This window comes from Carlito syrichta, unplaced genomic scaffold (assembly GCF_000164805.1).
Source record: "Carlito syrichta isolate Samal-C Ts95f unplaced genomic scaffold, Tarsius_syrichta-2.0.1 Scaffold308155, whole genome shotgun sequence".
Taxonomy (NCBI): Eukaryota; Metazoa; Chordata; class Mammalia; order Primates; family Tarsiidae; genus Carlito; species Carlito syrichta.
The window spans coordinates 1260060-1274739 of NW_007252251.1; the positions used below are offsets into that span (position 1 = coordinate 1260060).

At 40.4% G+C, this 14680-nt stretch overlaps 1 protein-coding gene across 1 annotated transcript in view; it reads left to right on the plus strand.

Moving 5' to 3' along the window:
- TPD52L1 (tumor protein D52 like 1) overlaps positions 1-14680 on the plus strand; it is a 102466-nt gene that overhangs the window by 79773 nt on the left and 8013 nt on the right. Inside the window, exons 5-7 of the mRNA XM_008065102.2 lie at positions 7936-8037; positions 12186-12200; positions 13493-13531. Of these exons, the coding sequence (XP_008063293.2) occupies positions 7936-8037; positions 12186-12200; positions 13493-13531 (156 nt within the window). The remainder of the gene's footprint in view (positions 1-7935; positions 8038-12185; positions 12201-13492; positions 13532-14680) is intronic.

The window sequence follows — 14680 nt, forward strand, 5'->3', positions numbered from 1 at the left end:
GGGTAGGAGGTGGGGCAGACTGGTAGAGATCCATGTGGTTTTGAGAGGTAGAATTAGAGCGGGCAAGTTTAAGGAAGGTTTCTAGCCTTTTCCCACAGGGGGAGAATATGTAATTTGGATTTCTCCATGTTTGAAAACCAGATTGGTTTTATAGCCAGGCAGTCTACTCAATGTAAAGCTTTTTGTTGGAAGAACAGCACAGGTTTACTCCCTGAGGTTGTAGAGTTTAGGATCTAGTCAGATATTCAGAGTGCTGGGGTTTTGTTTGTTTGCTTGCTTTACAGACCAAGTCATGGACAGAGTGCATAGGATTTGGAGGTTGGGCCCACAGAGGTGTGGAGGTAGACCAGTCGGAAAATAGGAGGACCAAGTGTGACTTTTAGGTATTTGACTTGGGCTATTGGGTGAATGCTGAAACTTTTTACTAACATAGTGGGTAGGCACATGGGCTACAGACTTGCTAGGGTTTGCTGCATTCATGAAATGAGACCAGATGAATACCAATCTCCTGGGTAGTGAGGACCCAATGAGTTAATTATCTGTAAAGCCTGCGGGGTAGTGGCAGACACACTGTTCAGCAATTGTTCTCTGCTGTGAGAAAGATGGAGATACAGGGAGAAACCCTGGCATACTCTTTGGCTATGTGGAGTCTGAAATGCCCAATAGACAAACAGGTTTATATACTGAGAGGACAAGTCAGTGGAAAAGTTCAAGGCAGAGTGGACATTTGGAATTCATCTGCATGTAGATGACATCAAAAGCCGTGTGAGAGTTCCTCAAAGTTTATTTAATAAACACAGATAATCGTGGACTCACTAACCTTTAGGAATTAATTTTTTTTTTGTAGAAAAGGATCAATCTCTTTCTTAAAGGAGGAGGCATACATTTATTAGCCATATAATTTTTGGAGAAGGTCTTTCTCCAACCCTTTTTTTCTTGGCTGCTGAGGGAAAGAGGACCTTAATTCTGTGTTGGGAGGAGTGATAACAAAATCTATTTTACCGCTTGAATTGTTAAATCCCTGCCCTGAGTTCATGATACCCATTCCAGGATAAGATCTGTACCTCATATGATGAAAGATTTGATGTGAGAGAATGATGAGCTGTGATCGAGTGAGGTAGGGTAGAATTAGATTCCAAAGCACTGAGAAGCATTTTAGCTGTCAGAGGATGTGTGTGATTCTCAGAGGCAATACTTTGCATATTGATTAAGCAATCATGACCTATTTAGTTTGATTTATAATGAAAAGAAAATCTATGGTATGTTAATGAAAGATCTTGGCATATTTTAGTCAGCAGTAGGATTCAAATTGGAAGAGACCCCGATGAGAAGAAATAATTACTCAGCAGATTGAAATTATCCCTTTATAGAAAGATTCCAGGAATACAGGAGCAGGTCAAGGGATCATCTGTGTCCAGAGTTTGTTGTTGCTGTTTTTGTTATCATTTCTTACATGCCTAGATTTTTAAGAATCTAAAGAACACACAAAAAAGTCCTCCCCCTTTTTTTGTTTTCTGCTGCCTTTTTCTAATGTTTTTTGGCTTCAGGAACACACAAGGGAGATGTGTGGTTTTGGGGTAAAGGAGGAGGAGAAATTGAATCTCTTCTTTAGGCAGAAGAAGTAGGAATCGGGAAATGCAACTTTGTGGTGGGCTATTCAAAGTGGTGGGCTTCATTTATTCAATAAGTGCTCTGCTGTGCTAACCCATGAAACCCCCCAGTAATAAACCCCTCTGAATTGTGCCGGTCTGAGTGGCAGGTCTATAGAGGGCAGAAGGTCTGGAAATGAATTTAAACTGTTCCATCTTTTAGAAAACTTAGTAACTTCATTCTATATAAAGGGGAGCAAAAGTCTCACATTCAGCATTTTTAAAATGCACGGTACTTGAAAATTGGAGTTTAGTTTATGATTTATTTACTCTTTGATTTTGTGCTTCTAAGACTTCCAGGCCATTATCGTTGAGAATGATCATTATCTCTTTTTATGAGGAGTCTGTTGTGGCACTGTTGAGTTCAGAAGTGCCAGTGAAGATTAAAGACCTAAGAAAGACGTACATATCCAGTCTCTCACATGCTTGTTCATTCTTTTCACCTTTTGGCTTTCATCTTGTTACATAAGGCAGGAAGTAGTTGGGTTTTTTTTCCCTAGATTCAAGTGGTAAATTTATTTTCTGATAACATATTTAGGGCGCCTTTGGAAAAAAATAATCCTAAATGTTTTTTGTATCTTTGGTGAAATGCTGCATAGGCAACTATAAAATAAATGCTCTCTTCTAAATCTCATAATAGGAAATGTGTTCATGCTAGAAAACATCTTCCTGTAAAAAGATGAATTTTTAATTTTTTTTCTACTTTGTGTGTAGGAAAATACTTTGTTTAATTCAAAAAACAATTTGGAAGACAATGGACTTTCTCCTTTTGATTATTAGCACTGACTTTCAAATTAGTAAGACATGGCAAGAGGAATCTGGAGGACAAAGTCAAGAGAATGCTTTTCATTTCGCTTGCAGAGATGACCCTGCATGACTAAAGATGCCCTGGACAGCAGCTAACCTATCCTGGCCCTTAAACATGATCCATTCCAGCCAAACGGAATCTCTGGAAAGCAAAGCCTATTTTTCTGTTGACTTTCACTGAAAAACAGGACGTTTACGTTTATGCAAAACAACCAATCGCCAGTAAACAGTCTTAAATGAGTTCATGTCTATGAGGTACTCATAAATATTAGCCGCCATTGCTGTCAGAGTTAGACTTTTGCCAAAGGAAGGTTCAGCCCTGGACCCGATTCACACCTGGCTGCAAGTACAGGTTCCTACAGAGCTGTTGTTTGATGCAGTGGCTTAGAACACACAAGGGCGAACTTCCCTGCACTCACCTGCACTCACCCTGCTGTTCTTCTCCAGGGTTAGAAACTATGCCTGGAAACTGCAGCTGTAACTGGAGTAAGGACAGGCACAGACCACGGACTTAAAGCACACACTCCCAATTTTTCTCCACCTGATGCACACTTGACAGCAACTCGAGAATATCTTAACATTTCTACTTTTACTTAAGGAAAACATAATGTTCTTCTGCTTGATCAATTATGTAAGTCAGCAATGGGGAACCTATATTTAGCTTAAAGTTAGAGAGCTAGCAATCTGAAATGCTAAATACCACTTCCATTTAAATTACAAGATTGTCAAGTCAATCCAAAGATGAATTTTTAAGTTGTCTCTCATTATTTTAATATTACTGAATGTCGTTTTATATGATAGGGCTGAAAAACATTTTTAAGTGTCAGCAGTACAGGCAATGTGCCAAATTCTATATTCCAGGGAGTAACATGCAAAAATACCAACTTCTTATTAGTGGCTGGATAGGAGGTATTTTTTTCCCCAAGACTCAAGCTCCTAGCTTCTGGGTGGGAATGTGTATTGCTCATCCAATTTTAAGATCAAATTCAATCAGGACGCAGCATAAAGTTACAAGGCCTGTGTGATACACAGCTCCTGAGGTACCCATCACTAAGATCATAATGCCTGGGTGCTCCTTGGAGCTTTTAAGCCCGGTGGCCTGTTTCTCACGAGATCCCTGGTTACTTTATCTTGGGAATCCCTTGCCCACATATAACCCTCTCTTATTGCTTCTCCCTTTGAAATTTCATTCTCTCATTTATTGGTCTCTAGGTAATATACAGAAAATGGCTACTGGCCAGGTACGGTGGCTCATGCCTCTTATCCCAGCACTTTGGGAGGCCAAGGTGAGAAGACTGCCTGAGCCCAGGGGTTCGAGACCAGCCTGGGCAACTTGGTGAGACCTCTTCTCTACAATAAATCAAAAAATTAGCTGGGTGTGGTAGCGCATGCCTGTAGTTCCAGCTACTTGGAAGGCTGAGGTGGAAGGATCGCCTGAGCCCAACAGGTCAAGGCTGCGATGGCTGTAAGCGTGCCACTGCACTCCAGCCTGGGCAATGGAGTGAGACTCCAACTCAAAAAAAAAGAAAAAAAAAGGCTATAATTGTTTTCAAGAAATGTGATGGTTAGCCTAGGGAAGAGATGTGCAAAATGTGCACCTTAGAACTCTTGAAATACAGGATGATTACTTCTCTCCATGAACACTAGAGCTGTAGCAAGCTGACCTAACTTAACTCTCAAGGCAACCAGACAGGCACCCTGGCCTAGGTCCTGGCTCCACCTCTGTCTTTGAGGAATCATATAACTCTCCTGGGCCTCAATTTTGCCATTTGTAATCTGAAGGGATTGAGTTCTAATAACCTCCAGGTTTAACATTAAATAATTCACAGAAATAAGGAGTCTTAAATCTTTCTTGAACGCTACATTAAACTATCCATATGGCTGAATTTGAACTTTGAAATTTCTCATAGATATAACAGTTGCATTTTCCGCAGTGGGGACATGAATGTCACCAGTACCACACTAAAGCTGCTTTAGTCAGATCCCTGTGTGTGCTCACCTTCCATTTTGCCATCGAAGGGTGTTTATAGCACAATATAGCCATCGTTTATTCACAATATATATTTTTCTCTAGCTAGCTGTACTGAAATCAAGCCGATAAATTCAGAATGTCACACCCACACACACAAGCGTTCAAAAGCGTCCTTTTATCTCAAAATTCAAAACATCCTTAAATAAAGTTAAATGACATGGAACATCTTAAAGGAGAATTAAGTTTTCAACCTAATCATAAGAACTTCCTGAGGAAGTGCAGAACCAATACAAGAATGAATTATCTAACTAGGTGTCAGGCCCAACTCCATGCAAAGGCCACAGAGACTGCATCGTACTTTCTCACTTTTCTCTTGAATCACCTTTCAGGCCATACAGAGTCAGTGGAGGGTGGATGCCCCATGGATGGTTTTCCTTCAGTTTTCACCTAGCTCCCATTTCCCCTCCCTTCTCCCTAGGGCTCAGCTCTGTTCTGCAGGCACCCACGTGGCCAAGGCCCCAGGGACTTCTGCCCTGATTGGACAGAGACAAGTGGCTTTTGTAGCTTTCCCAGGGGTGTGGGTTTAGGTGTTTCTAATTCTTTGAAGTGGGGCACTTAAAATACAGCACCACTCTTTTCTTGACATATCGGGTGGCGTGCCAAAGCAGAACGGCTAGACCTGTTCTACCCTCAGGTGGGGAGGGCCTGGTGTGTTCCAGGAATGGGAAGGAGATATCTCAGTGAGCAGAGGTGAGGGGACCAGGCTGTGCAGGGCCATCGTAAGGCCACCATGTGGACACTGGCTTTTTGCTCTGCGTGAAACGAGGGGCCGGTGCAGGGTTTTGAGCAGAGAAGGGACATGCTCGGGCAGTGTTTTGATGGATCCTTCAGTCTGCTGTGTTGAGAAGAGATCGCAGAGAGAGAAAGCTAGAAGTAGGGCGTCCAGGCCGGAGACTGATAAGTGATGACGGTGGATTGAACTAAGATGGAGAGCCAGTGGAAATGATGAGAAAGATCTAGACTTATTCTGAACGTTGAAATGAACCAACCGTGTTTCCTGATGGATTGGATTTGGAGAATGAAAGAAAGAAAACGACCAAAGAGGAGACTAGTCTCCTATTTCCGGCATTCTGTATTGTTCTATTTCCTCATTAAAACCCGTGAGAAACTTTTGCATAGGAAAAAAGTTTTTCTTGACATTTTTCAGAATGGTGATGTCGGTAGAAAGAGTCCTGGATTGGTCCTAATTCGAATTCCCAGGCCACAGTGCAAGAATGTTTCATTTGTATAGGATGACAGTGTATTGTCATCACTAACAAAATATTTAGACTCCATTTCAGTCACCTTTTCAAAGATCTGGTTGTATAGCCCAATTACTACTTTGTGAAAACTTTGTCAGCATACTAAAAATGTAACTGGGATAGGAATTCCAGATTTTTCTTTTCTTGTTTGTAAATAATGCCCCTTATTTTTAAGGCTAAAACTACTACGTTGAAATCTTGCTTTTAAAGACTCTTTTCAAGTCTAGTTAATCCAAGCGTTCAGGAAACTGCTTTGGGAACCTATTTCGGAGCATGTTTCTTTTGAAAATTCTCAGCACTTGCCATTTCAAGATCACACCTCCCTAAAATCTTGTCGTGCTGATTGATGTTTTTATTTCTGGTGTTTAGCATGTAGTACTATTTTAACTGCCTTATCATTAATGCCAAGTTAGATAATAATATTTTATGTCATGTATAAATGACTTGAAATTCCATGGCTTCACATGGTCAAAAATATTTTTTTCCAGAATTAGAAGCGAAAATCATGTGGCAAAATGTAAAAATAAAATTATAATTTGGATAAGCGGATATTTTTGGACCCTCACAGAGAAAATAAATGAAGCAAATGTCCTAAAAGCTGTTCATTTCTTCCATCTTCTCGCTCTGTTGCTTCACCCAGTGCCATCTGGGTCCACCTGCTTTCCCCATTCAGCCCAGACAACCCTCTCCAGAGACACAAATGGCCTCCTAGGTTCTTGGAAGGTCAAGATTCTTCCTTGACCCTTCATCCCCTTGGTCTTTCCATATTTGGTAGGAAATGTCTGCTAAGTAAATGGATATTTGTTTTCGTGATCTAGATGATGCATAGTTTTTATCCTTCCTTAAAAACAAGCATTACGTGAATAAATAACGTATGACACTGATAATATTATAGACTCATTCTATTCTGTTAACAAAGAGAGAATAATATGACTAAAGTGATTTCAGTCCTGGGGAGGACCCAGGGGCATGTTTAAAAACACTCGCTAGCATCTGATATTGTATTTAGGACGGATGACTTGTGGGAGATGGACACGGTAGAGGGAATAAAGGGTAGTTCCTTCACAACTGGTTTCATGTAGTGCAAAGTCTCCTCAAAGCTATTAAATACATATGAGGGGTCTAGGCTTCAGGGGGCTTTGGAGGAACTTGCCTGGGAGTAGTGTGACCCAGAAGAAGGCAGCATATGCATTTGAAGATGAAGTTTTTAATCTGTATAAAAATTTTGCTGATTTCTTTTTACCCCTCGAGTTATGTAGCTTTTATTTTTCACGTCACTAACTGGCTCAGAAATTTGTCAGCCCTGTGGGTGGCACTGCTGTCCTTCCGGTCATCGTGCTCAGATCCCCAGAACAGTCTTTTGTCTTGCCCTTGTCACTCACGATCTCCTGTGAGCCCCTCCATTCTCTGTAATCCACCATGCTGCGCTCTGTTCCTGTCACCACTTCTTCCAGTTCAGAGTCACAAGGAACATCTGCCTTGAGGCCATCCACTCATTCATCTGGTTTATATTGCGTTTCTCCTGTATCCCTCTGCCAGAGACCGGGGACACAAGGATGGATGGCTTTCTTGTCCGCAAGTAGTCACTGTCTTGTGGCAACACAGGCTCATAAACAAGTAATCACAGGACTATATTCAGAAAACTGCTGTGAAGAAAAGGTCAAGATTTAACTTTAGATCATAGACCCGTATTGTTTCCAGCTATGAATAGTAGATAAATAAGGTAAATAACTCGTCGTATTTTTCTTCTTTCTGGTTAGCTTTTCCCACCTTAACAGTCTAAGCTTAGACTTCCCTTTGAAATGTGTATCTTCTCATTTCTGTGTTACTTGAGTGACTAGAGCTTTCATTGATGACTGTCTCTCCATAGAATTAATCCACTTAAGGACAACTCTCTACTCTCTGAGCGGTTCCATTATTGGAGAAAGATCTTCACTTTCAGATCTGTATTTGTATATGTACATGAACACACGTTTTGTGTATGTATGTTCTTACTAAAATCAGATGTAATGGTCTGAGTTTCCCGCTGATGAGCAGCTGTCGGCCCGTTATCCACAGACAAGGAATGGAAACAGTCGCTTTTGTGGATCTCTTCTTACTCAATCTGTTCAGGAAAGGACATTTTCAAAGTAAGGGGAGAGGAGGAAGATGAATGCTTTATGGGAGATCAAGATATAGAAACCATGCTGTTCTGTTCTACTTCTAGCTACAAGAAAACACACGAAACCCTGAGCCATGCAGGGCAGAAGGCAACTGCAGCTTTCAGCAACGTTGGGACGGCCATCAGCAAGAAGTTTGGAGACATGAGGTAGGTAGTGTGGGAAGGAACCATGGGAGAGTGCTGAGCCCTTGACTTTCTGACTGAAGGAGCGTTATCCATTGGCTGGTTGTCTCAGCATGTATGTTTTTCAAATTTTAGCGGATAAAAATGTCATATGGCTGATATTGACTGGTGACTAAGATACATGTTTACATTGTGATGTTTTCAGTCTGAAGATCAGCTTAGGAGGTCTGGTCCCAAAGATGCTCGTTCCCCTAGAATCTAATCTAGTAAAAATAGAAGATAAAGGGCAATGAGGGAGATTTCAAAAGAATGCAGCACATACGGAATCTCACTAGCTGTCATTTAAATGGTCAGTTAAAAGATGTATTCCCAGCCGGGCTCGGTGGCTCAGCCTGTCATCCCAGCGCTTTGGGAGGCCGAGGTGAGTGGATGGCCTGAGCCTGCGGGTTCGAGACCCTCCTGGGCAACGTGGCGAGACCTCATCTCTACAATAAATCAAAAAAATCAGCCGGGCGTAGTAGCGTGCACCTGTAGTTCCAGCTACTTGGAAGGCTGAGGCGGAAGGATCGCCGGAGCCCAGCAGGTTGAGGCTGCGATGGCTGGGAGCAGCCACTGTACTCCAGTCTGGGTGACGGAGTGAGACTCCAACTCAAAAAAAAAAAAAAAAAAGATGTATTCCCTGAAATGTGCTCTGCTAAACCATTCTAGGTTGCATAATCCATTTAGTATATTTTTTCTGTGTTAAATACATACACATTTACTATTTTACTCCCAAAGGTACCATAAGGTATATACTTCTTGTAGTTTTTTTTTTCTTTTTTCTTTCTTTTGAATTGGGATCTCACTCTATTGCCCAGGATAAAATACAGTGGTACAGTCGTGCCCTACCACAGCCTTAATTTCCTGGACCCAGGCAATCTTTCCACTTTAGCCTCCTGAATAGCAGGGACTAGAGGCACATGCCACCACACCTAGCTACATTTTTAATTTTTTTTGCAGAGGTGAGGTCTTACTATGTTGCCCAGGCTGGTCTTGAACTCCTGGACTCAAGTGATTCTCCCACCTTGGCCTCCAAAAGTGCTGGGATTACAGGCATGAGCCACTGCAATCAGCCCTTCTGGTAGTTTTTTCTTCACTTCAGCAATATTTTATAAAGATGTTAATAAATATTTCTCATGCCTTCATTTTTAATGGCTGTATTATCTTCCATTGCATAGCTGTACACATTTTTAAACAAGCACCCTTGCACATTTTGGTTATTTTCAGTATTTCATTATTATGTAAGATAAGGGTGACCATCAAGGTTGATTTGGAACTGAAAACCAAAAGTCCACTGTAGGAACCAGAAAAAAAAGAAGTATGGCCTTTTTATTTTTCATATTAAGTGCAAGGAAGTTATCTTATCCAGAATTATTACTCTTATAGTTTTTACTTATATAAATACTTATAATAGTTTATTTTGAATTTGGCCGATATGCCTTGGGAGGTTTTTCTTTAGAAATCCGTTTTTTTTCTTCTAGAAACCAAGTGCATTCTTCAAAAATTTTTCAAGTACTTTTAAATTTCTTCTTTATAAAAACAAAAAAAAAGTCAGCTGGGCTCGGTGGCTTAGCCTGTAGTCCCTCATTTTGGGAGGCTGAGGCAAGAGGATTGCCTGAGCCACCGGTTCAAGACCAGCCTGGACAACTTGGCGAGACCTCGTCTCTACAATACATCAAAAAAAATCATTAGCCGGGTGTGGAAGCACGTGTCTATAGTTCCAGCTACTTGGAAGGCTGAGGTGGAAGGATCGCCAGAGCCCAGCAGGTCAACGCTGGGGTGACCGTGAGCGTGCCACTGCACTCCAGGCTGGGTGACAGAGTGAGACACCAACTCAACCCCCCCCAGAAAAACTGTGTATTTATTTCACTGAATTCTTAAACTATTACTTTTGTATTAAAAAGAAAAACTGATACCTAGAGGCAAATATTTATACCTTGGAATCTTTATATATCTGCTTGTGTATATACTTATGTCTTTACATTATTTTTTTGGCTTCAAAAATTGCTGGATTGCATCTAATATTAATGTACCATCTTAACAAGGCTGGAGTTAAGTAAGGACATGCACATGAATCTGAGTACATTGTTTTCTCTTCATTTTCACTAATACCACAATAACGAAAAGCAATTGAAATTCCTCAGAGACAGGTGTGATGAACAGGTAAACCTTCTGGACTATTAATAACCCCTACTTTTATTACAAATAAAATGTGCAGTTATTTCAATGTCATTATAACATTTATCTAAACTAATTAAATAATCCATTAAAACAGAAAAGACCCTATTATACCTGAGAAAATATATTTTGCCATGTTTATAAAATTTGCTCGCTACATACTTAGTCGAAATCTTTCACCTGAGTACTGAGAACTCAGCTTAATGCTGCCAACTAAAAGTATTTCTGCATCTTTTGGGGCCTTGCCATCACCTCTGAAGCTGTTTTAAAATACGTATTTCCCAGATTGCACATCTCCGAGATTGTGCCTCAGTGTGTCTGGGGTAGAATCGAAGAATCTGCAGTTGTTACAAGTTGCCAGGTGATTTGGCTTCAAGTGGTCTGCTTATGAGGAGGACAGATGTAACTTAGCTCCTCTGTACCTGGGTGTTCTCATTTATGATATAGAGATGAGAGTTACAAAGTTATTGCGTTATTACAAACATAGCAGAAGAGTACCTGTGATCATCTGTTACAAGGAGGCCCTACATGATGGAAACTGGCGATAATGCGTTAAGAGGAGCCCCCTGTATTTAATAAAGGCTTCACTCATTGTTCTTCCAAATAGTGAAGAACGAACACTGTTTGTCACATACACAGTATGTTGACATTCACGTTTATACACTAATTGGGTATGACATCCAGGCTGTGTTGACTGCCTTTTCTCCTGTCTCAGTGTGGCTTTTAGTATAATAAATAACCTATTTCCCAGGACTTCCAAACTGTTCCTTAATTATTGCTCCTATAGAAGATATGACACTTTCATTATAAACTGTGGCTAAAAATATTAGAAAACATAACCTTTGTTACTAGAGATACACATACAGTCCTGAAATATTTTGAAGAGTTTGAACATTAAAGAGTTGCATTTTTATATAGTATTTTGTATTTGTATATTTCTCTCCAACTATATCTAACATTTGTATGTAATTGAGGATAACTGTGGAAACAACTTTTGCAAATAATTTTTAGTTTTAACTTATGCTAAACCAATTAATCCACATAAAAGTCACTTTTAAAATGCTTAATTTAGTAAAGACTTAAATGGGAAAAATTAGTAAGTTTTTATTTTTATTCAAATTAATGTGCCAATTTATAAAATGGTAGTGGGAAAATGTTAAAATTTTATCACATTTTATTTTAAACTTCTTTTGGTTAAAAGTTTCATATTATTCTACATTTTTATTGGTTTCACTATAAAATCCTTTTGTGCATCTGGGAACAAATTTCTGAACTTGCTCAAGATGATTGCCAGCATAACTCAGGTTTTCAGGTACCAGAAGAAAAACCAGTACTTCTCAGTTTTTTTGTAAAAATAATTGCCAATTAATGCTTACAGATTTTGGAAACCCAGAATGTGGGCCTCTTAATAACTATATGAATAGCATCGTGTTAAGATTTAATTTATCTGGTCTATAAAAATAAGTTCTATTTCCCAAGCTAAATAAGATTCTCATTTTAACCTGATTGGAATTGCCCCGTGCCTCTTAATACCTGCCTCACCTAAATGTTTCTGGTGAAGTTAAAATGAGGTCACACTTATGAAAATACTCTGAAGGAATACACACAGTTGGAATCGTTTTTATAATAATACTGGCATCTTCTGGGAACTGCTCAGTGAGTTTGTTCAAACCATGATCTGGTGGTGACAAAGTGTTTGGAGAAGGTATGCACCTTTGAGTCCTACCATCGCTTGCTAGCATTGAGGATAACAGAAGCAAAACTTATAACCCCTTGGTAAAATAATCTCTTAAGACACACTAGAATGTCAGTCTGTGCAAAAGAGAGCGGTGAGTGGAGTCTCCCAGTCTTTGCTTTGGGGCTTTTGGAAGGGGTACCCAATGGGTGGTGTGGTGTCTCTCTGCATCCTGTGTGCTAACTCACTCCTGCTCTTTTTTCCTGTGCTGCCTGGCCAGGTCGCACTCCATCGGGTAAGCGCCTTGGGTCTGCGTGTGGAGCTGTCCCCTTGCTTCCTGGAGCCTTCTTTCTCTTTCACACTGTGCCTCGGCCAAAAACCTAGACTCTTTTTCCTGAGAGTGTTCACGCCCAAGGAAGATATAGTAAAGAGAGCACTTAATACACTTGAATTTATTGAAGTACATATTTATCTCATTTCTGAATCATTTACACCAATTTTACTTGCTAAGCAAGCTCATAGGAAGCTCTTTTTCTGCATCATTTCTTTCTGCATTGGCAGAGGTCCTTAGAATTGAAAGAAAAAGAAGGAAATAAAGCAAAGAAAATGGAGATTGAGAGTTGCGCATTTTTCTAAAACTGCTAGAAAGTAGAGAAACACAAAATTATTTGTTGTGGAATGTAATTTAAGGAGATATTTTGTAGAATAGTTTCTAAATGGAGTGTCTAGGGTACGTCCACGAGTATACCTTGAATTTCTTTGTCCTGCTTTCTCTGTGTTTAGTAAAGTGCTACCTGTACTCATGACCTTACTGGATATTGTTGGGGAAGGGTGACAGATTTGATCCCTAACCTGTTAGCTTCTTGGGAGAAGAGAAAACAGGGAGGAAAAGGGACCCATTTTGCCTCCTCCCTCTTCCCAGTCTGGTTCTGAGTGGAACTCGGTAAAAATTAATAGGCAATCAATCCAAGAGGATTCATAGAACAAGAAGGCTGATATATCTTAAAGTTCTCAGGAATGTTTACATGTGTACTGAATGTTCTTGACAATCACACCAGAGTGGTCGCAGAAGTTCCCTCCCCTTGCTGGCGTGGGAATTGCGTTTGCCTGACGTGTGCTTGCCTGCAGTGTCTTAAGTTAACTACCTGCATTCCTCTGGACAGTTTCTCTGCAATGGGCCGATCAGCTTCTACCTGTCTGGCTCAGCTTCCTGGATACTGCCCTTCACTCCTGTCTTCCTGAGCACGAGAAGGGAGTGTAGACCCAGGTTGGGCCTGGTGAGGTCGCCCGTGAGCTACTGGGCTCAGCTGGGAAAACCAGACATTCTCAGACTTCCTGGCCTGTAGGGAGTAAACTAATACACAACCAGGGATCCATCACCTACCTTTCATTTATACCCTTGGAAGCTGACTGTGGCCCATTATACCCGAGGAAAACAGATATCTCCTGGTTGGGTGGGCAGGGAGTATTTCAGTTATTTGAAACTGCTGTTCTAGAACCGTGAATAGGAAGTTCTTCATGTACTTATGTTGTGCTATCTCTTTTCTTTCTTTTTTCCCCCCTTTTCATTCTGCTTTTGCCCTGAAGCTACTCCATTCGCCATTCCATAAGTATGCCTGCTATGAGGTAATATTTATAAAATATTTTATATAATACCAATGCAGAATGTATTTAAAGTGTTACTTTCTTTATATTTAAAGTGTTACTTTCTTTATATTTACTTGCGGGGGGTTCCCCTTCTTATTGGAAAGGAAATTGCCGAAGTGCATGCCCTGCCTCATTCTCTTGTCTGATGTTCTTCAGGAAAAAAGGCTGACAATTCTGTAGATGTATAGTGTACTGGGCTTGGGCTTTTGACCACACAGGCTGGCTTAAATTCAGCCTTCCCAGTGGGACCTGAGACAAGCGATTTAACCTAGCTCAATCTGCATTTTCTTATCCGCAAGAAGTAGACCTCTTTCATACAGTGTTTGTGAAGCATAAACAGAGTAGCCTGTGTAAAGCACTTAGCACAAGGCCTAGAACATTTGAGGCATACTTACAAGGTGGAAATATGTTTCAGCAAAATTAAGTGCAGTCTGGGAGAAAGTTTAAATGAAAGCATAGGAGACCAAGAGGGCTAAAGTTCTAGAAAGGATATCATTTGGATTTTTATGGTAGAGATTAAAATGAGATGTCTTGAACAAGAAAATGTTGTTATAATTACTGGCCAGGTGAAAACTGGTGAGAAAGACATTCCCAGCTTCAAGCCTGTATGACTTAGTGATACAATCAGATAAAATCAAGCTAATCGTAATATAGGAATGAAGGTTAGATTGGGAAGCAGAAGATGCAAGGTGTAGCCCAGCTCTGCCAAGGATTAAATTTGCAGCCTTGGGGAAATCACCTCAGTGTTATCACTTTCATTATATTTAAAATAAGAGGCTAGAACCAGATCTGCTACACTTCCCAAGTTGCTCCCCGGAGCCCTAGAGATTAAGGCTGTCTAGAGATTAAGGCTGTCTAGAGATTAAGCCTCTGGGATCCTCCCTCACTTTAGTCAGAACTATGCCTCTCCTACCTGCTTTTTATCATACAGAGGGCGCCAAAAAAAAAAATGTATACACATCTTAAGAAAGAAAAAACTGTTTTGAAATTGTAATACTCAGTAAGATGAAGACAAGTCACGTTTGATTTCTGCAATTATAAGAGGTACTCAAAGTGGTTATCATCTGCGTCCAGACACTTCTGAAGATGGCGACCGTCTCTTAACAGCTCTTAAAATTATGCATTTTT